At 41.1% G+C, this 23,702-nt stretch overlaps 1 protein-coding gene across 1 annotated transcript in view; it reads left to right on the top strand.

Annotated features, from left to right (window-relative positions):
- The first annotated feature begins 2,425 nt into the window (after positions 1-2,425).
- Positions 2,426-23,702, top strand: part of PLCZ1 (phospholipase C zeta 1) — a 73,404-nt gene continuing 52,127 nt past the window's right edge. The window contains exons 1-5 of the mRNA XM_077468641.1: positions 2,426-2,587; positions 6,278-6,509; positions 8,682-8,883; positions 16,217-16,361; positions 17,951-18,103. Coding sequence (XP_077324767.1) covers positions 2,477-2,587; positions 6,278-6,509; positions 8,682-8,883; positions 16,217-16,361; positions 17,951-18,103 — 843 coding nt within the window. The 5' untranslated portion in view covers positions 2,426-2,476. The remainder of the gene's footprint in view (positions 2,588-6,277; positions 6,510-8,681; positions 8,884-16,216; positions 16,362-17,950; positions 18,104-23,702) is intronic.

Raw genomic sequence — 23,702 nt, 5'->3', positions numbered from 1 at the left:
AATATCCTTCATCATAAGAGTGTGCGATAGGTGTTGGGAGCATCAGGTACACACATATTTATATATACACACAGAGACACACACAGACACACACAAATACACATATACAATTATCAGCTGGCAGTTTATTGTTACTAACAGCCACCATCAGCCAGAAAATAGTATCCCAATAATGGTGACCATACAAGCTCTTTTTTGATCGATCTTGCCTCATAGGAATAATCAATCTATGGTCGACAACCTATTCGATCAATATGCCACATATGGGGAAGTAGATTTTCGATTGGTAGTTAGAAGATAGAATTAATCGCATGTTGTGCGTTTTTCACCATGCAGTATCATAATCTGATAAATCAAAATCATGACCAAAGCATTGTGGTGTTACCTATCAATGCAAAAGGATTGATCATTTTCTGCCCTAGCCCTCGGAATCTGTTTGATAGAAATCCAATTTCAATTGAGTCTTAATGGGAAGGGAAGTTATAATTATTCGTTTGTTTACCGCTTCAGTCCTTTGGATCACACACAATAACATCATTGAAATGTGTATGGTCCCCATAAAGTGGTTCTGTGATCCTTCTTAAGGCTGGGTTCACACTATGTATGACGTGGGGCATAGCAGGGGGTCTGTTTGTCTCCGTTCAATGCCTGAATTTGGACCTGAAACAGGTCCAAAGATGCACAGGACCCTTCTGCTGTGGGCTCTGCAGCCCCCACAGAGATGTGTGAACCGGCTCCATTGAGAGACGGTCACACTCTCCTGTAATGCAAATTGGATGTGAGGAAAGCCGCATTCAATTCGCATTTCACATGTGTGGACCATTCAGATCCGCCTGTCAGTTTTTTCAGCTGACATCCGATCCACTCCGCAAAATCCAGACGAATGGAAACCCTATTTTCCATCCGACGATCGGATCGGATGAAAACGGACAGGCGGCCCGTAGTCATCCGATCCCCCATAGAAAAGAGCAGAGATCTGACAGGTCCATCCCTGCACAGTGTGCAGACATGGACTTGTCATCCTCCAACTCAGCAGGGATCAACGGTTTAGCTTTATGCCTAAGCTTTATGCCTAAGGTTTGATTTACATCTATGCATGTAGCTTTTGAGCATTTCTGCAGCTTTTTGCTGTGCTTTCCGCGTTTTTTAACCACAAATTTACCACGATTTTTCGGTTTTTAGGGGCAAATTTGTTGTTGGGCAGATTAAAAACACGGTAAAAGCACAAGGTGTACTTTTCTGTAGCTTCTCCAGTGAAGTCTATTGAACCAAAAACGCAAAAATAAGTAGCGTTTTATGTTTAAAAAAAGTCCCTGACCCTTTCCAAAACACAGAGGCACAAAAATGCATTGATGTGACCATGTTTCATAGGAACCCATGTTAAAAATAATGTCCTGCGTTTCTGCAAAAAGCTTGTAACGACACATTGGTGTAAATGGAGCGTAAGCCCACACATCACAGGACACCCGCAGATAAGCTTCCATGCTCTTTTCAGATTTGGATTCACTTTGATACTGGGACCTGACAACCACTGACTGCAGGCCTAAACCCTGCCACCACAACCATTAAATGGATAGTTCACCTTTACCACAAAACTGCCTATGCAGATAGAGTCTGTAGATAACAACAAACTGTTCAGCTCTGACTAAAGTTGAATAAATCCCTTGCTATAGGTGTAGGCCATTTACATAGCCTGACTGGAATACTCCCAGGACGTTGCTAAGTGAGGCCTAGTCAACTCCTGTGATGGTGGAGGTGTGCAGTAATGACTAGGCCTCACTTAGCAATGTCCTGGGATTCTTCCAGTTTTGCTTCATAAGGTATGTAAATGGCCTACACCTATAGCAAGAGTATTAATAATCCTTAGTCAGAGCCGCACGTTTTTTTTTAAATCTACAAACATCCCAATACTGTATAGGCAGGTTTTTTGTAAATGAACTAGCCTTTTAATGACACAGCCTAAGTGTAGAGGCCTTTCAATGGGTGGGGGTGCTTGGCCATCAAGTTAGGGAAAGGCAGGAAAAATGTGAAACTGAATCAGAGAGGGACACAAAAGAGGCTTTGATGAGTAAAAACATTTGGTTTCTGTTCTTAGGCTGACTAAGCCAAGTTAGGGTTACTCTAAGGTTGGTTTGACCCATTGGTCAGCCCTAACACATGGATGCAGCGCATATCCTACATTCATCTGCTACACAAAAATCAAATAACTAGTTCGCAAAAGTGCTGAGGCTGCACTCAACCAAGTGGAGAGTGAAGTGCAGTGGTAACCCCCAGCAACCAATCAGAATTCATCTTTTCCTATTTCAAATATTCCCAGCTGATGGCTAGCAGAATGCAGTTGCTATGGGTTACCGGCTGTCACTGCCCTTTTTTGTATAATAGAGATAACTTTAATAACCACTCTATTTGAATATGAATTGTGTAAATATGTCACTAGTTATCTTCTCTTAACCTTCTGTGCACGCGCCTTGAGGAAATGTTTCAGTCTATGGCACCAGAAGGGAATATGACCTATTCCAAAATGATGGAGGCCTTCCAAGAATTAGAGATTCCCGTGGACTCCATCCATGCCCTTGTGCTTTTCAAGGTGAGACCAGGGTGAGGGTTGCAGTCAATTTATTGACTCTGTGTCCTCTTATATTACTATGAACCCATTATTTTATATCTATGTCTGTCTGCCATTATCCTCTGCTGATTCATCTAGATTGACTGATGTGATTAAATATAGAGGTAATTTTGTATTTACTAAAGAGGACCTGTCTAGTCTACAACATTCTCACAAAATCAAGAGCCAGCACCACCGTTGTTCGCATGTAACTCTTCACTGGAGCAGTTATATGCGAAAATAGCCTCCGACCCTGGACGCAAACAGAGTGCAAATCTGGGGTTGGGTTTCTGTGTAGTTCTGGCTACATACACACTTGCTGCAGCTAACTGACCAGTTTGTTTGCCTTTATAGCCCACAATATTTATGCGCCCACAAACTATCGGCACCCATGCAAACGTGAATATAGCTCAACAGGATACATTTTTAGAAAAGCTCCACCTTTGCTGCCTGAACAGAAATGGTGCTGATCTTCTGGAGAGATGAGCAGGTTAAAGCATTGTTAGGCACAATGCACACTGAGCTTAAAAAATGCCAGTTCCCCTGGCAGAGACAAAAATGCTCATATAGAGCATTTTTGTACAAAGTTTTGGCGAGTTTAGGAAAGTTTAGCGTTTTTTTCTGCCAGAAAGATCCAATCAGAAATGCAAACCAGAAAGGTTTTCTTTCGTGCCTCTAAACGCTGAGCTCAAAATGCCTGTATTCATCTTAATGTGCATGGACACATAGGACAACATAGTGCTGCTTCTATAGGAAAAACACAAAACTCCTGTAGAAGCAGAAGTTTTTTAAGCCAGCGTGCATGGAATCTTAAGGCCCATACACACAATCTAAAAAATCAGATGAAAAATAACGCTTTTGATCCGATGAAACATAATTGGATCGTTAGTACAGAGCTTTCGAGAGCCGATCACGACAGTTCATCTGACATTAGATCTATTACATCTACATCTATTAGATCAGACAAGCACAAAAAATTTCCTCGTACGATACCAGATCATACGATTTTCATTTAGTCAGTACAGATGTCATCCGAAAATACAATACAAATACGCTACAACACATGACATCACTTCCGATTTTTTATTGTATCGTATGAGAATTTTCGTGACTTTAACCTCCCTGGCGGTGATCCCGAGTGTGGCTCGGGTTGGGATTTCAGTACCATAAGCGGTAACCCCGAGCCAGACTCGGGATCGCATCACTGGATACAGGGAGGATACAGGGAGACTTACTTACCTTGTCCACTGGATCCAGCGATGTCCTCCGTGCTGTGTGATCGAGCTGTCCTTCGCTCGCTTCACACAGTGCCCGAGTGCCGCCGAGCTCCGTTCCCTGCAACGTTACGGCGCACGGGAGCGGAGATCAGCGCCAAATTCAAAAAAGTCAAAACACACACAGTACTGTAATCTTACAGATTACAGTACTGTATAAAAAAATTACACACCCCCTTTGTCCCTAGTGGTCTGTGCAGTGCCCTGCATGCACTTTTATATTATAAATACTGTTTTTTCTCCCTGGAATTTGGAGATTGCCCATAGCAACCAAAAACTTTCCCTTTATGTCAAAAGTGATTTTAGACCAACTAGAAAACAGCGATAATAAATTATAATCACTTGCAGAATTGAGCGATAGCAATTTGTGGGGAAATTCGTCATCAAACACTAAATCTAATGACAGCGACAATTCTGCAAATGAGCAAATTTCAGTGTTTTTGGATTTGATTACATTATTGAATAATTGTTATTATTATTTATTATATTATAAACTTTATCATACCCGGGATGTCTGCTAGACTCTTGTTTGAACAGATTTAAGAGAGTTATACCTAAGAATTGCAGGCCTACAATATAAAACGCCAAATTTCCATGCAAAATAATTGTACCGCTTTCAGCACCTAAAATCAGAACTAATCATACCACCAGGGAGGTTAATAACCTATTCAATTTCTACTTGCAACTAGTAAGCGAAAAATGTCAGATGATCTGTCGTCCGATTTTCGGATTGTGTGTACGGGGCATTAGGGTGAGAACCGGCATGTCTATGAAAGGCAATATATACCTAGAAAGGATGCAAAAACACATTATTTAGCATTCTGCAATTAAAGTGATACTAAAGGATTTTTTTTAAATAACAACGATGTTATACTTACCTGCTCTGTGCAATAGTTTTGCACAAAACAGCCCTGATTTTCCTCTTCTCGAGTGCCCTGCTGGCGATCTTCGCTCTTCCACCACTGCTGTGTGCCCTCATAGCAAGCCACTTGCTCTGGGAGCACTTCTGCATGCTCGCTCCCAAGCCCCGCTCTGTGTATGCATAAGATACCAAGAACGGAGCTCAGCCCCACCCCTACTCCCCCCTCACTAGCTGTCATTGACAGCAGGGGAAGCCAATGGCTCCTGCTCCTGTGTCTGAGCCAATGAGAAGGGAGAGAGCTGGCATAGCAGCTGCTATGATGCACATTGCTGGATCCAGATCAGGCTCAGGCAAGTATTTGGGGGACTTGGGGGGGGGTTGTTCCCAGAATGTTTTTTACCTTCATACAAAGAATGCATGAAGCTAAAAAATCCTTGAGCCTTTAAAACTACTTTAAGAGTTACTTTCATATCTAGGGTTAGATTTTAGAGTTTGGGTTAAGAATTAGGTTGGATTCTAGCGTTAGACTTTTGTGTTAGGTTTAGGGCTTAATTCAAGGATTAGATTTTGGTATTAGGGTTAGGTTGAATTGTAGGGTGAGACTTTGGTATTTGGGTTAGGGGTTAGGTTGAATTGCAGAGTTAGACTTTGATGTTAGGCTTAGGTCGAATTCTGGTGTTAAATTTTGGGGGTTAGATTGCACTCTAGAATTAGAATTTGGATTGGTATTAGGGTTGGGCAAAATTTCAGGGTGCGTCTGAGTGTCCCCAGAGCAAGCTGCTTGCTCTGGGGGCACTTGTGCATGCTCGCTCCCAATGGCTCCTGATGCTGTGTTTGAGCCAATGAGGAGGAAGAGAGCTGGAGAGCATATTTCTGGATCAGGTAAGTAATTGGAGGGCAGGGGGAGGGGGAGCTGCACACAGAAGGTTTTTTTTACCTTCATGCAAAGAATGCATGAAGGTAAATAAACCTTCAGCCTTTAGAACCATTTTAACAAAAAATATATATCAAATATATATATATATATATATATATATATATATATATATATATATATGTGTGTGTGTGTGTGTGTGATAGGTCCACTTTAAAGGCTTAGTCCACCTTTTCTAGAAAATAGGAAATGCACTCTTGGGGTTCTAGGAGATATTAGCTTTGTAAAATGTTTATTATTTTATTTTCATACATGTAGGCCATTGTTCCTCTCTCTACAAAAGCCTGGCCCAAAAACTCCTAGGTAGCACTCACTCCCAGGATTGCAGGAGCAAAGACCAATGGCTTTGCCACCCTAGCAACAGGGCATGACGTGGAGGTTGCTAAGTGGGAGTTTTTTGGCTAGGCTTCACAGGGGCCCATATGGCCTACAGATATATCAGATATAACAATAACATTAACAAACATTTTATAAAGCTGCACAGTTTCTTAATAGCTACTGGGGCCCCTTGACCCAGTAGTTATTTTCTGAAAATCTTGAACTTAACCTTTAAGCATTTGCCTGTTTTGACACTTTGCTTTGATTGGCTGTCTGATATTTAGGAACAAGTCAAGCACAGGAGGGGGCACATCAACATCAACATCTTCAAGTCCATTTACAAGACCTTTGTCTACAGGACAGAGCTTGTGGATTTATTTGAAAAATATTGCACCTCAGCCAAACTTCTTCTTTCCAAGGAACTTTTAAAATTCCTTCAGACAGAGCTGTGTGAGAGCTGCGCCAACAGGCAGAGAGTGTCCAAGCTGGTACAAAAATACGAGAAGAACCATGAAGGTGAGGACCATTTAAAGATACTTTTTGGTATAAAATACAGAAAATATTCACCTGCCAGGATAGAGATATTTATATACAGACCACATTGCTAACTGACTTGGCTAGTGAAGGTGCAGGGTGAGGAGTCACCAGCCTAGAACAAACATGTAAAATGGCTGCACGCTTGTTATGAGGGCATGATTTCCTAAGCAGTGAAGCTAACATAGGGATGGTATCCCTGAATTATCTGTTGTATTTCTCTCCTGGCACGGTCCCTTTAAACAGATTATTTTTTGCAATTAGGTACATATCTATGCAAAGAACCTTATTTAGGATCCAAGAAACCAGCTTCTTTCTGAGTTATCTTCCACTCACCTATGGATTTGGCAGCCCCTGAATATGTAAAGCCTGGCCTGCTCACTAGACCTCTGCCAATCTAATCTACAGTTTTGTGATGACCTTATTCTAATTAGTGAGTTGGCTCCACTTACAAAGCAAAGGTGGGCTTTACTTTAAAGCGGTTGTAAACCCGCTGATGTGTTTTTGTTTTTTTTCCTACCTGCAAAGGAAAAGGCATAATGAGCTAGTATGCACCGCATACTAGCTCATTATGAAATACTTACCTTAGAACGAGGCCCCGACATCTGGCCCGATCCACGCAGAGGGAGCTGACATGTTTCCTCTGCGTTTCTTCCGAGTATCGCGGCTCCGGCGCTGTGAGTGGCCAGAGCCGCGATATCGTCACTCCCAAGCGCGCGGGAGATTTCTTCCCGGCAGGGTCCGGCGTCTGCCGGGCTTTCAGCCGAGAATCTCCTGTGCGCATGCGCCGCTGCAGTCAGCGGCGCATTGCGAGGGGAATATCTCCTAAACCGTACAGGCTTAGGAGATATATTTTTTTTCCTACAGGTAAGCCTTATTATAGGCTTTCCTGTAGGTAAAAGTCCCAAAAAGGACTATACAACCACTTTAAGTTTTTAGTTAGTTCACCTATGCTTTGGGACAGCTCTGCACCATATAGCAAATTATATCCTGCAGTAGTTTGAAGATGTAGCGAAGGGAAATCATGTGCGCTTTCTGTGACACCTACCTCTAAGTGAGAACACATCTTCCAGTTGGTTCGTGTTATGTCGATAATCGGATTTTCACATTCAGAAACATTTTCCATTAGATTAATGTTATTCAATCTCAGAGGTTTTGCTCTCCACCTGCGACATCCAATAATGCTACAAAACTAGAGACAATCTGAGGTTTCAGGACAATCAAATCTGTACAATGTGACAACACGAGCTGCCATTTACTGATAAATTCATCAATGTAGAGAAAAGATCTCTTGTTTGTGTCTGTTCAGTTCCAGCGCTGTCTGGATCTCACAGAATTATTAGCCAGAAAACAAGATCACTTTGCATGACTATCAATATAAATCAATATTTTCTCTTAACGCTGCAGTGACGGCAGTTATTGTGACAATTGTATTGTACAAGACATGAATAATGTATAATGCTCTATGCGGAGAGAACACCCCGAGAGGGAACTTCGCAGAGAACTTGTGAAATGATAAATTCAGCAGAAAACCAACTTTGGCCCCTTGTGAATCACCTACTTCTAGAGCTGTTTTATCCAATCCTGTATTTGCTTTAATGACCTAATCAAGTTTAGAGGATTCTGAAGTAGAAGGGTTTCCTCCGAGACAGACTGGGTGATTTAAAGGGGACTGTATTTTTTTTTTAGCAAGTTATTAGTATAGCATTTGCATGAAAGAAACAGGCAATACAATTTTTTGCTGTTACATATTTTCATTATTATAGTTCATACACAAACTTGAAAATGCTGTCTCTAGTGATCATCTGTATGTCATTTAATGTTATCACTGCTGTGGCTCAGTTAGCTGTAGGTTGATCATAAACAAGATGATTATTACAAATGATACACAAAGGTCATGGGGCGGAGCTCTGACACTCCAACTCAATTCTTTCTCATTGTTGTTAGCCCAGTATTATAGGTTTTAGACTTAAGAAAGAGATATTCTTGTACCAAATGCATGTTAGAAATTAAAATAACAAATTGTCACACAGCATATTTATCAGGAAATATTCATGTACTCAGTCATTGGGGAATTCTACAAACATGGCTTTGCTTTCATAATCAGACTGATTATATCTTGTCTATTAAAACTGGATCTGTTCTGACTTCCAGCTCGAAGCAAGAAATGTATGACCTTTGATGGATTTGCCAGATTCATGAATTCGGAGGAGACTCACATCTTCCGCCGGGACTGTACTCAGATCTACCAGGACATGAACCAACCGCTAACCAACTACTTCATATCAACCTCCCATAACACGTACCTGCTTAGTGATCAGCTGGTAGGACAAAGCCATCTATGGGCTTATGGCAAGTAAGTGGGTTTAGGATCAAGCTAGCTGTATAGAAAACTTGAACCTAGATAACAATGCTTAATCCTAGAGGGCGACCGAACCCCTACTTTCAAACACCAAAATCTAACACTAGAATTCAACCTAATCCTAACATCAATGCCTACCCCTAGAGTCCAACCTAATCCTTAACCCAAAATCTAACACCAGAATTCAGCCTAACTCCTAACAATAAAGCCTAATCCTAGAATTTAACCTTTCTTCTAACCCCAAAACCAAAGTTGAATCCTAGAAATCAACCTAGTTCCTAAGCTAAACATCAAGGTCTAACCTTTGAATTCAACCTACACCGTAACCTCAACATCAAAGTCTAACCCTAGAACTCAAACTAGACCTGAACCTAAACAAGAACATCTAACACTAGAATTCAACCTCACCCTTAACCCTAACATCAAAGTCTAACTCTGGAGTTCAACCCAACACCTAACCCAAATACCAAAGTCTCACCCTAGAATTCAACCTAACCTCTAACCTAAACACCACAACCTAACATTCTAACCCTAACAGAAAAGTATAATTCTTGAACTATCCTAACCCCTGACTCAAATGTCTTACACTGGAATCCAATCTAACCCTACCACTAATATCAAACTCTAGAATTTAACCTAAACCTGAATTCAGATAACAAGTTGTAATCCTAGAGTCCAACCTTACCGCTAATCCAAACACTACAATTTAACCAAACCCTTAATCCTTACACAAAGCCTAACACTTGAATTTACCCTAACATCAACATATAACCCTTGCATTTAGCTAACACCATAACCCTAACACCAAGGTCTAACCCTAGAACCTAACCTAATTCTGACCCTAAATACCAAAGTCTAACTCCAGAGTTTAACCTAACCTAACTAAACCCAAACATCAAAATCTAAAATTAAAATTCATTTTAACTTCAAACCCAAACACCAAATCCGAACCCTGGAATTCAACCTAACTATAGCATGAAGGTCAAAACCTAGAATTTTAGCTAAACCTGAACCCAGATACCATATTCTCATACTAGACTGCAACCTAACCTCTAATCCAAACACCAAAATCTAACCCTAGAATTAGACCTAACATTAACAAAAAGTGTAACCCTAGAAATCAACCTAACCCTTAACCCAGATACCAAAGTCTTACAATAGAATTCAACCTAACCCTAACACCAAAGTATAATCCTTGAATTTAACCAAACCCCTAACATGAAAATTTTTTTTTTTTTTTTTTATACAAACGTTTTTATTGGTGGTAAAAGAAAAATAAGTAGATCAACAGACACAAGTACATGACAGCGTCAATGGAAAGCATAATAGAAATACACAGCATACAAATGTTGCTGGCACAGCAGCGGACCAGGCACAAAAAGGAAATTTTACAGAAGCGATTAACGTACTCAGCCTGGACCGTATGCACCAGATGATGCTTATCAAGTTCAAAGATGTATATAATAGAAGGTTAGTAAAACAAGGGAAAATAAACTAAACACAAATAGAAAGTTAACCGTGCAATAATTATTAAAATTGACTTCACGGACCGATACCTAATACTCCACAGTACTGTCTTCAAGCTGGTGCTAGTCTTAGGCCTGGGTCAAAGATATAGGAGAATAAACCATCAAAAGTAGAAATATACGAATTCAGTGGGACCGCCTGGACTCCGATGCATCACCTACTGGGGGATATAGGGGGGGGGGGTCCCCCATAGGACCGGAACCCTAACATGAAAATTTAACACTAGAATCCAACCTACCCTTTAACCCAAATTCCAAAGTCTAACCCTAGAATGCATAGTAACTCCTAAGCCTATCTCCAAAGTCTAACCCTGGAATTCAAACTAACTCGAAAACCCCAACGCCAAAGTTTAGTCCTAGAACTCAACCTATTTCTGAACCTAAATACCAAAGTCTAACTTCCCAGTTTAACTAATTGCTAATCAGACCTTTTCTGGAACCTTTTTACAAGTTTAAATTTGTATTTTTTGTTATAAAATTACTCAGAACCCCTAGAGAAAAAATGTGGCGATTGTTGCAATATTTTGGCCTCATGCACATTGGACTTTTTTTAACTCTCCTAGATGCCAGCAGAGTTTTTTGCAGAAAAAATGACTGATGCTTGTAAAAGTGTCTTACGTTTTTACAAGCTTTTAGGAGCTTTTACAGGTGTCAAGCTCTAGGGCGTTAATTTATTTCATTGGCCAGAAAAAAATCATTTAGGCTTAATGTACACAGGACACGTTCTCCTGAACGATTTAACTTGACAGATAGTAACCCACATTTAAAACATCCGTTTTGCTGTGTTTACATGCCGCATTTAGGCAAAAATTTGAAGACGCCTGTAAACAAAAGCAGCTAAATGCGTGTTTACCACGTTTAGCCACATTTACCTGCGTTCAAAAGCATTTGGCGCTTGAAATGCCTCTAAACTGCATCTGAACTCATTTTTTTGTGTTCCAAAAAAATGCCTCTAAACTCAAATGCTTAAAAACGACATTAAGCAAACCTGTGTACATGTACACATAAGGCCGCGTACACACGGGCGGACTGTTCGCCCAACTTTGTCCGCTGAACAGTGTTTGGGCGGACAGTCTGCTCGTGTGTGGGCTTTCAGCGGACAGTTTCAGCGGACAGTTTGACGGACAAGGTTTTTCGGAAATTCCGTAAAACTGTCCGCTGAAACCTTGTTTCAGCGAACAGTCCGCTCGTGTGTAGGCTTGTTCGTCAAACAAAGTTGCGCGCATGCTCAGAAAGGATTTTCACGCCAAAAGCTATAATGCAGTGTATAGGACGTCGTATTTTTCGTCCCGTCGTACGTGCCGTTCACGTCATCGCACACGGTTTCAGCAAACTGTTCGTCCGTCGTGTGTGGCCATGTCCGTCCATGCTAAGTTTGAGCGGACTGTTTGCCGAAACTGTTGGACGGACAAAGTTGGGCGAACAGTCCGCACGTGTGTACGCGGCCTCAGATAACATTGGATGAGTTCAGAATCAGGGGCAGCTGAAAAAAGCATCCAACTGCCTCTGAATGTCCGTTTACCAGTAGCAGTCTACATGAGGCCTTATTCATTTCAATGACCAGAATATGTCACACTGTATTTGTACATCAGTCTTTCAAGCGCAATTTTTGTTGAAAAAATACACTTTAATGAATGAAAAAAAAAAACAACCCCAATTTTTTGGTATAATGTAATGTAATGTAAATGATGATGTTACACCGAATAAATATATAGCTAACATATCATGCTTTAAAATTGTGCACGCTTGTGGAATGGTGACAAACTACGGTATCTCAATAGGTGAAGCTTTAAACATTTTTACAGGTTACCTGTTTAGAGTTAAAGATGAAGTCTAGTGCTAGAATTACTCTAACAATCGTGGCGATGCCTCATATATGTGGTTTTACTACCGTTTACATATGTGGGCGCAACTTAGTATGTATTTGCTTCTGTGCACGAACACGGAGGGATGGGGCATTTAAAAAAAAATATTTTTTCTTATTTATTTAAATTTAAATTTTTTACGCTGTCCTTTTTTTTTATCACTTTTATTTCTATTACAAGGAATGTAAACATAACTTGTAATAGAAATAAGCATGACAGGTCCTCTTTATTGAGAGATCTGGATTCAAAAAGATACCAGATCTTTCCCAACCCTCAGGTGACGCTGGATAACTTTTCTGTTATCGTGGGCATCTGTATAAATCTCCCTAATACCACTGTGCTGAACATCACCCTTCCTGATGGCCTGGTCCTGTATCTACTGACCCAATTCGCCTATCACTGGGCACCCCACGCCATAGATTATTTGGCGATTAAACTCACTTCCTCTTACTCTACCTTGTTCTACTATCCTCTGCTGCTCTCACTGACCTCTCTTCTCCCCTCCTGGCAATTTCCTTCCCTCTCTTGGATAAGCGGGATCCATGCTGTTAAAATGGCAATCCTGCCCAAAGCCCTCTATTTCTTTCAGACTGTGCCCATACATGTCCCTTCCTTCTTTCTATGTCTTTTATAGAACAGAATCCTTTGGTTTATCTGGGCTCACAGACGCCCCTGGGTTCCCAGATCAACGCTCTATACCCTTCGATTACAAGGTGACCTGGAAGCTCCTAATATGGGCAGGTATTATTTGGCAGCTCAGATCTCTCAACTATTCATGTTACATGCCACCTCTGACTTCCCATTGTGGGTGCTTTTGGAACTACCTAATTGTGCCCTGATTTCTTTATAAGCGTTGCTCTGGCTCCCTCATAAATTACGCCACTTAACGCTTAGCCCTATAATGCTTCATAGCCTGACACTGTGGGATTCTGGTAGATATTCCGGAAACTTAATGTCCTTTTTCTTGCATCTTTTATCAATCGTCAAATCATCACTCGTGCCCTTTTCTACCGGGGTTGGAACAATCTCATTCCTTTTCCTGGTGGACCTCCCATGGCTTCACCGGGGTGCATAACTTTAACTGCACACTCGTTTTCGTCAAGGGAGGCCCTTCAGGAGACACACGAGATTACCAGGCAGGAGCACTTCCATTATTTGCAATTGCGCAATTGGATTTTGTCTCTTTGTCGCACTTCCACCTTTCCTTTTCGCAAGATGTCTTTTGAGCATACTTGTCTACTTTCCCGGGTCCCCTAGTTTTATTTCATCGCTTTTTGCCTTTTCTAATGGTTGGTCATCTTTATTGACCCTTTTGTATCTGACAAAAAGGGAGCGAGACCCCTGAATCTGGTATTGAGGGGGAGGACTGGAGCGAAATGTTCATTCAGAACTACCACCCTAGAGGCTCACGCTTATTCTGGCAGCATTGACAGATGTTTTTGGAATTGTGGTCAATGTGAGAATGTCCTACATATATGGTGTTCTTGTCCACGCTTGATCGGCTTCTGTTCTAGGGTCTTTGGCCTATTGCAGACGTTATTTCATCTGAAAAGGATGCCCATCTGGCTCTCTTACATTGCTCTATACCAGGCCTCTTCACACCCCAGGAGAAATTAGCCACATACCTTTTTTTATCTCCACCAAGGGAGCCATTACCCAGGCCTGGAAGACTCTGTCTGTTGCTTTTCAGGGGGTAAAAACCAGAATGACCGCTCTGATGATTGATGAGCAGATATCCAGTATATTGAAGGATTCACATGCAAAATTTTAGAAAATGTGTGAACCGTAGATAAGTTACTCCTTCCCGTCCCTGCCCCGACTAGTTATGGTCAGCTTTAAATCTTGTTTGTACAGGACCCGCGTCCTTGGTACCCGCCCCCTCTTGGGGCCCCCCATTTTTTTGTCTGCTTTCTTTTTTTTCTCTCCTTTCTCTCCCTTCCTGATATGGCGGCTAGCATTGTAGACCGCTGTACTTCTAACCCCCAACCCTAACATCAAAGAATTAACCTGGTCTTCTATGGTCCTGGTAACAGTTTATTGTTATGTTATCATTATGGGGTCACACGCTGTTTCTTTACCTGTTTGATGTCACCCCTGCATAGCTTGTTATGACTCTTGAAACTTCAAATAAAAACAGAAAAATACCCCAGATCTCTCATTTATCCTGAAAAGCAAAGAAAGTAATTTTTTTTGACACTTTGAGTTTGGAAAAAGAAATGTCTTTAAGCCTAAGGCTGCGTACACACGGGCGGATTGTCTGCCCAACTTAGTCCGCTGAACCGTGTTTCAGCGGACAATCCGCTCGTGTGTGGGCTTCAGCGGACTTTTTCAGCGGACAGTCTGACGGACTTTGTCTTTCGGAATTTCCGTAATTTTGTCCGCTGAAACTTGGTTTTGTCCGTCCAAACTTGGTTTCAGCGGACAGTCCGCTCGTGTGTAGGCAAGTTGGACGGACTAAGTATGGCGCATGCTCAGAAAGGATTTACACGGCCGAAGGTTGCATTGCAGTGTATTGGACGTCGTTTTTCTAGTCCCGTCGTACGTGCTGTACACGTCATCGCGCAAGTTTTCAGCGGACTGTCTGTTCATCGTGTGTGGTCAAGTCCGTTCATTCAAAATTTGGACGGACTGTCTGTCGGATTGTCTGACGAACTTAGTTGGGCAGACAATCCGCCCGTGTGTACGCGGTCTAAGAATTGGAAGTGACGTCAGGGGTCGCTCTGGTCCTCCAAGGACATCGCCCACAAAAAAAAGATACCAGGGTTATGGCAGCTAGCTGCTGCCATAACAACGGTATTCAATGTCAAAGTAATGACGTATAACTCTTAATCCAAACACCAAAATTGAAACTAGAAGTCACCTTAACCCAAACACCAGAGAAGAACCCTGGAATGTAACCTAACACTAAAGCGAAACCCTAGTATTCAACCTAAACCTGAACTCAGATATCAAATTCTAATCCTAGTCTACAACCTAACCCTTAATCGAAACACCAAAATATAACACTAGAATTCAACTTAACCCCTACATCAAAGTCTAACCCTAGAACTCAACCTAACCCTAACCCAAATACCAAAGTCTCACCCTATAATACAACCTAACTCTAATACCAAAGTCTGTCCCTTGAATTAAGCCAAATCCCTAACCCTAAAGCCCTGTACACACGGTCGGAAATTCCGACCACAAAATCCGTGCGATTTTTTTCCGACGGATTTTGGCTCAAACTTGTGTTGCATACACATGGTTGCACAAAGTTGTCAGAAAATCCGATCGTTCTGAATGAGGTAACATCAAACAAGTATGTCGGGACTATAAACAGGCCAGTAGCCAATAGTTTTTGTCTCTTAGTTTATTCTGAGCGTGGCACTTTGTCCGTCGGAATTGTCTACACACGATCTCAGTCTAACCCTAGAACGCAACCTAAACCTGAACCTAAATATCAAAGTTTAACTTTAGAGTTCAACATAACCCCTAACTCAAACGCCAAATTCTAACCTAAAGATTCAAACTAGCCCCTAATGCAAACACCAAAATCTAACACTAAAAGTCAACTTTACCTCAACACTAAAGTTTAAGTCCTGAATTTATCCTACCCCAAACACCAAAATCTACCCTAGAATTTATCTTAATAGCCACTTAGTGTCAGCATAAAGTCTAGCTCAAGCCATTGTACTTTCAGCCTTAATATAAACTCTGTAATACAGCAATATCACTATCACTTCAAGTCACATCTATGTTGTAATATATCAGCAACAAAAATTATTACAAAAAATGAAAATATAACCATTACTGCAAGCCTTCAAGACTGAAACAAGCACACTGAACACAACAGACTTGTTTTGGAAACTGGAGGATGGAAACATCCATGAAAAGAGTATTACCAGCACCCAAATGTTGTCATCATGGCTAATGAGCCCCACTGTCCTTTTCTTCCAGTGCTTTGATGCGTGGTTTCCGTTGCCTGGAGATTGATTGCTTTGATGGAGCCAAAGGTGAACCAATAGTCTATCACGGACGAACTCTTACCAGCAAAGTTTTTTTTAAATCTGTCATCTTTGTCATTGACAAGTATGCCTTTACGGTAAGTCTGTCAAATGGAAAAACACAATTAAAAAATTAATGTATTTATAATTGGAAGCAAAAATGAAGAAAATAACAAAAACTTTCAGGTGCCAAAGTTAATCTTGAGAAAAAGGCAAGTACACAACCTCCATAAAAATATCCGACATTTTTATTATTATAACATCAATGATTAAAAATGGGTTCTCATCCCTTCCTCAGTTGGGGAACATCTGACTTAATAGGACCGACATCTCTGGAAACACCTTGATTGATCTGGAGCACTCCCCATAACTCCACAGCACTTTATATGTGTTGGCATAAGAAATTAACTTACTCTCCTTTCTTTGAAGCAGATACCTGGGCTGGTTTTTGAGGGCTCCATATTGCTGTCCACACTTCACCAGTCCTCTTTGCAATTGAGGTGACTTGGGATATCCTTTTTAATTGGATGCAGTGCTATACATATATCACATTGGTTATGGATTAGACTCCTGATGAAGCTAATTGATGGCAAAACGCGTCAAGACCCATTATTATATCCTGTATTCCTACATGTTGACATGTTGATCTCTATAAAAACCATTATTATATTTTCTCTAGTTGGGCAGTACAGATAAGCACTCCTCTGAGTGATCATAGTTGTAGTTGTAGTTTACAGCATATATTTTTATGCTACATATTTTTTAATCGTTGATGTTAATAACAACAAGACCTTTGCATATTTTTTATGAAGGTTGTGTATGTATTTGCCTTTTTCTCTAGATTAACTTTGGCACCTGAAAGACTGTTGTTTTCTTAATTTTTGTTTCTCACATTCCTTTTGCATGTGGTGTCAATAGTGCCTATATCTCCCTCCTAAACTTTAATGTACAGTATTAATTATTGCTAAAGTCAAAGTGTACTTTAGTTTGCATTTTGACACTGTCTCTGAAGAGTTCTCCCATTTGAAATCTCCCCTGAAATGAAAACTGTGGCAACACAGTGCAGAACCTCCTTAGCCTAAGCTTTCCCTGGAGTCACAAAAAAGCAGACAGACTTTGTGCTAACGTCCTCCATATTCATATGTTCACATCCTCTCCCCTGGTATGGCACTGGCGCTGAGAGTCTAAATATGATTGTGCTGTCTAATAGGAAGATACAAGATGGGATACAGAACTGTAGGATGGCAGATGTCATAAGGGGTGTGGCTGTCACTCTGCCAACCAGAGCACTGAAAGGGGAGGGCAGGAAGATGCATTTTTACTGGCAGAAAGGGGTATTTTAAGGCATTTTCAAGCAAATATTAGTCTTACATCACAATATGTTGGGTACAGGGCTATAAAGAGCTGAACAGGGTGGAGACATCAACTAGGCTTTTAATGTAGTTAATACTGGTAAGGATATTTGTGGTTCGTACTTGATTAAGATCTCTCTTCTAGTAGAAGGAATTCCAGTGTTGCTGTATCCGGAGTATTTCTTTAGGCATGTCACATACAGATCGGTACTAGTGATGTTCCCGGCTCTGAGCTCAGAATTCTTCTGACAGGCAGCTCATTAATCATGAAAATAAATGTTTGTCATCTCTTAGATTCCAATACAACAATACAACTAACCATCTTCTTTTGTCAGACATCGCAGTATCCGCTGGTGTTGTCCCTGGAGGACCATTGTTCCTGCAAGCAGCAGGAAGTTCTAGCCAATCACTTAATCACTATCCTCGGAGACAAACTACTGACAACCACCATTACTGATTCATCATCTGAAGTCCTGCCATCCCCCGAGGTGAGTGATGTACAGGAGTCGCACATGCGAGAGGCACAAAGTTGTAACACTGCCGCCCCTTGTAGTTGTTTGGCAGGTGATGGTAGTTAGCTGGCACCATAAACATCTACGGTAAACCATTAAAAAAAATCAGCTAAAAATATACTGTAGATAGAACTTTATATAAAATAGAAGTTCAGCCATCACTTCCCTCATTTAAATCACTTTACCATAAAGATCATTATTTTCAGTCAAGTGGCTGCTATCCTCAGCTCTCATTGGCTCTCACCACTGAGAAAATGTTGGGTAAGCATCTGGAAGGGAAATATAATGGTTTTTGGTCAGTTTTAAAATAGTTTTTAGAATTTTTAAGTTTATAAACAGTTTTAAGTGTTTTTTTACCCACATTGCATTTTCAAAAATATACATTTCATAATTTGAGCTTCTTGCATGATTCTGATGTTTAATAGGGTTCTTGCATGCCTAATGCCGCGTACACACGGGCGGACTGTATGGCATACTTAGTCCGTCGAAGCACATTTCAGCGGACAGTCCGCTCGTGTGTGGGCTTCAGCGGACTTTTTCAGCGTGCAGTCTGGCGTACTAAGTATTTCGGATTTTTCGAAATTCTGTCCGTCGTACTTTGGTTTCAGCGGACAATCCGCTCGTCAGTAGGCTAGTTCGACGGACTAAGAATGGCGCATGCTCAGAAAGGATTTACACGGCGGAAGGGTGCTTTGCTGTGTATTGGACTTCCTATTTCTAGTCCCGTCGTACGTGCTGTACACGTCATCGCGCAAACTTTCGACGGACTGTTTGTGCATCCGTGTGTGGTCAAGTCCGTTCAGTCGAAAGTATGACGGACTGTCCGTCGGATTGTATGACGGACTAAGTACGCCATACAGTCCGCTCGTGTGTACGCGGCATAAGGAGAAACCACAGCATTGTTTGCTCACATTCTGTGAAATTTGGAGGATAGGGCTTCCTCTGATCACTCAGGTCACATCTATGTGTAGTTTGATCTCTGCTCACAGCAGAGGCTATTTACAGCAAAGTAGTAAAAAGCAACTTAAAAAGAGGAGCATAGCAGTCCAGAGATCTACCTATTGGAATTTAATGGTAATATGTAGTAGATGTAGAAGAGCACACCGGGATCTCATTCATCTCCTCTGACGTTGCCTGAAGTTACACTGGTACTGGGCCGGGGTTCTGTCCACTCTTAATAGAGTTTTTCAAACTAACATGCCTCTTGACCTGAAATGTTGTTTGCTAGGTATTGTCGGTGAAGCGATTCCAGAGGAGATGGCGAGAGTGGCCTTTGCCAGAGCTTTTTTAAGGCTTGCAAATTAATTCTACTATTATAGAAATTTTGAGATCCACCCTCCCTTGAGACCTAAGCGACTCATATGGGAGATACTCTTCTTCTTGAGCGTTATATACACCAACACAGGGGCTGCATGGTCAAGTTTGAGAAGCTGTGAGCACCATGGCTGGACACGCCTGGTCTGAGTCCTAGGGAACTTATTCAGATGCGATTATTGCAATGTCCGGATGTATAACTTCACTACAATATACAGTGATATAAAGGGGTTGATTTACTAAAGGCAAATAGACTGTGCACTTTGCAAAGTGTAGTTGCACTGTGGAAGTGCAGTTGCTCCAGAGCTTAGTAAATTAGTTAAAGGTTCACTTTGCAAAGAATACCCAATCATGTGCAAGCAAAATTAAAATAAACAGCATTTTTACTTGCACATGACTGGATGATGGAAGTCAGCATTTACTAAGCTCTGGAGCAACTGCACTTGCAGAGTTCAACTGCATTTTGCAAAGTGCACAGTCTTTTTGCCTTTAGTAAATCAACCCCATGTCTTTACACTGGAATGTTTTATGATGTTTGATAAAGCTTCTCTTTATATAAAAATAAAAGGATTTATTTGGTGGCAGGAAGCGATCTCCTTCAAGAAAGTGGTTTAATTTACAGCATATTGTTAATTTTTCTCTCCTACCAGGGAAGAATCTGATGTTAAATGGAGACTAAAATTTTTCACTGCAGTTATCAAAATAAAAATGACGCTTAAAAAATACCCTAAAAATAAATAGATATTCACCATAATGTCCCACTGCTGTTCTAACTTCACCTAACATTGCATAGCACAGGGACATGTGACAAGATGTGGTGGTCATGCCCAGGAGCACGGTAAAAAGCTTGCTGAATGTGGCTACATTGGATTATAGAAAACTCAGAATAAGCTGAAATGAAACGTATCTGCTGTTCACAGATTTGTTTTCTGGAGTTGTTCCTTAAAAATGAACACGAAACAGCAGACACTGGACAAGCTGTAAATTGGTTTCCTGAGAGGTAATATCACAGTGAGAGACGCTGTCATGTCTGCTGGCTGTACTGTCATGCCTGTCCATGCTCGGAAGAGCCCTCAATCAAAGATCATCAGCACTGGTATTACTCTCACCACCAGTACAGTGGGGATATAAGGGATTGTAATGTGGTCTTTGTCTTCACCATTCACTAAATACTAAAACATCAGTTCTGGGTGGAATTACCTTTGTTTGTATGTTTGTCTGACATGAATGGTGAAGTGTAGGTGTCACACAATTCTCACCATCTATTATGAGGGAAGCAATGCTGGGTGTAAACTGTTCATCTCCCAGCACTGGCGGACTCTCTGCTTCCATCCTGATGACTCCTTGGCCCTCTCCAGGTAATTAGTTGCTCCACCTGCAGCTGACAGATATCCGCTGTCTGGAGAGCGATAATCCCCCTCCACACTTATCTCTGGCACTTCACTCCCGAGTGCACTCATTGTGTGTGGAGGGCCAGTAATTACCATTCAGCACACTGACAGGAGTCTAAGCACAATATTTCCAGCAACTCACTTCACTGACAAATGCAAAAGCCGGTTCAGTTTTGGGAGGAACAATCTGCTCACTTCCAAAATTAGAACACCACCAAGTACTAACTGCACTTATAATGGTTACAAAACAGAACACCACCCATTACAATTCTAGAAGTTAAAATACTTATCCATCCTCTGACAGGTATGTGATGACACCTATCGCTCCACCTGCCAGGCACGCTTGTAAGGATATACATATTTTCCTACTGTGTGCGGCCTTTCCTCCCACAGCTAAAAAGGCCTGCTTAAAGAAGGAAATGTTTGGCTCCCATGATGCAATAGCACCCTTCCTATCCAGCTGTATGTATGGTGAGCTGACAGGTGGCAGGATAAAGTGGAGATCAGTCACATAAATACAGATTTTATGAGGGTGTTGGGTTCTGGAATGTAGGGCGGCAGAGTGATAACTGGTTGTTAAAACCAGTGTAACCTGGTGAAACATGTCAGATTTTGCATCACGATGGAGATGCTCCATGCGTCACGGATGACGTATCACGCCACGCTTGCGCAGTGGATTAACTGAAGCCAGTGGCAACCATCTTGGCTGAGGCAACTAGACGGTGGCCTGGATGACTCCATAGTGTTACAGTACTGACGGTGGCCACTCATTGGAGTCCCACGGACCCCGTATGGCAGCGAAGTACCCAGGACCAAACACACTGCTTCTGGATTGGAGATGTATGACGCCTATACCAGGACTGTGTATTTTGCCCTACCTCAGCCTTTGGGAGCCTGTCTTCATTACAGTGTTTACTGGTTACTGCTAACAGCGGAATCCCCAGGGGAATTAATAACCAATCTCTGGACTATTGTATATCAATGCTTTTGGACTGGTTACCTAATGTGGATTCCCACCACCTCTCCATACTTCATTAAATACCAGGTTTAGTCAATCTATTCCATTAATAGTTGTTCCTGTGGGATTAGCAATCAGTTTCAAGCAACCACCCCCAATCCAATTTATCTAACTAAACCAAGTGACAGGATGTTAATTTTTTCCTCATGGTGCTTGTCACTGGGATCTGGATTCTAGTTTAGTAACTATAACTGCACTTTAGTTAGTAACTTGCTTGAAGCATTGGTGTGTGTATGCATGTTGTTAGAATGATGCAGCTGCTGTTAACAGAAAACGTTGTCTAATTTTAACATGATTCTGGTGTTGGTGATGGGAACAAGATTTTGGCTTTTTTGTAATAAAATTATCCCTTATTAACCACCTCAATACAGTGCAGTTACACCCCCTTCCTGACCAGACCAATTTTCAGCTTTCAGCGCTCTCACAGTTTGAATGACAATTACTCAGTCATCCAACACTGTATCCATATGAAACTTGCGTCCTTTTTTCCACACAAATAGAGATTTCTTTTAGTGGTATTTAATCACTAGTGGGTTTTTTATTTTTTGTGCTATAAATAAAATAAAACGTAAATTTTGTGAAAAAAATGCCTTTTTCTTTGTTTCTGTCATAAATTTTTGCTAATTAATAATTTTTCTTCATAAATTTTGGCCAAAATTTATACTGCTACATATCTTTGGTAAAAATAACCCACATTAGTATATATTATTTGGTCTTTGTGAAACTTATAGAGTCTACAAACTATGGTGCCAATCGCTGAAAATTGATCACTTCTGATCAGGCCTTCAGTACATCAGGTGTATCTCATTTCTTGAGACACTAACAAGTCAGGAAAGTACAAATACCCCCCAAATGACCCCTTTTTACAAAGTAGACATCCCAAGGTATTAAGTAAGTAGCATGGTGAGTTTTTTTAAGTTGTCATTTTTTCCCACAATTCTTTGCAAAATGAAGATTTTTTTTTTTTTTTTTTATTTTTTTTTTACTAAATTGTCATATTATCAGGTTATTTCTCACACACAGCATATGCATACAACAGATTACACCCAAAAAAAAAATTCTGCTACTCTTCCCGAGTACGGCGATACCATGTGTGTGAGACTTTTACACAGTCTGGCCACATACAGAGCACTAACATTGATGTAGTACCTTCAGACGTTCTACGAGCAAAAATTACGCATCTCGTTTCTCAACCACCTATTACACTTTTGAAGGCCCTGGAGTACCAGGACAATGGAATTTCCCATAAAATTACCCCATTTTGGAAAGCAAACACCCCAACGTATAATCTGTGAGGCATAATGAGTCTTTTGAACGGTTCATTTTTTTCCAGAAGTTTTTGGAATATGTGGAAAAAAATAAAACACATTTTTTTTTTACACAAAATTGTCAATTTATAAGATATTTCTAACACATAGCATGTATATAGCAAAAATTACACCCCAAAATACATTCTGCTCCTCCTCCCGAGTATGGCGATACCACATGTGTAGGACTTTTACACAGCCTAGCCACATAGAGAGGCCGAACATTGAAGTAGTACGTTCAGGCGTTCTAGGAGCATAAATGACACATCTCATTTCATTCCTATCAATCACACTTTTGAAGGTCCTGGACCACCAGGACAGTGAAATTACCCACAAAATGACCCCATTTTGGAAAGCAAACGCCCCAATGTATATTCTATGAGACATGGGCTGCAAATAGGTACTCGGGTACTCTGATGGGCTGGAGATAGGTACTCGGGTACTCTGATGGCCTGGTGACATGTACGCGGGTACTCTGATGGCCTGGTGACAGGTACTCGGGTACTCTGATGGTCTGGTGACAGGTACTCGGGTACTCTGATGGC

Source organism: Lithobates pipiens, unplaced genomic scaffold (genome assembly GCF_037356315.1).
Source record: "Lithobates pipiens isolate NorthernLeopardFrog02 unplaced genomic scaffold, aLitPip1_a1.2 Scaffold_8, whole genome shotgun sequence".
Taxonomy (NCBI): Eukaryota; Metazoa; Chordata; class Amphibia; order Anura; family Ranidae; genus Lithobates; species Lithobates pipiens.
Note: the sequence above shows the minus strand (reverse complement) of the source record. Positions and strands in the feature narration are given on the sequence as shown.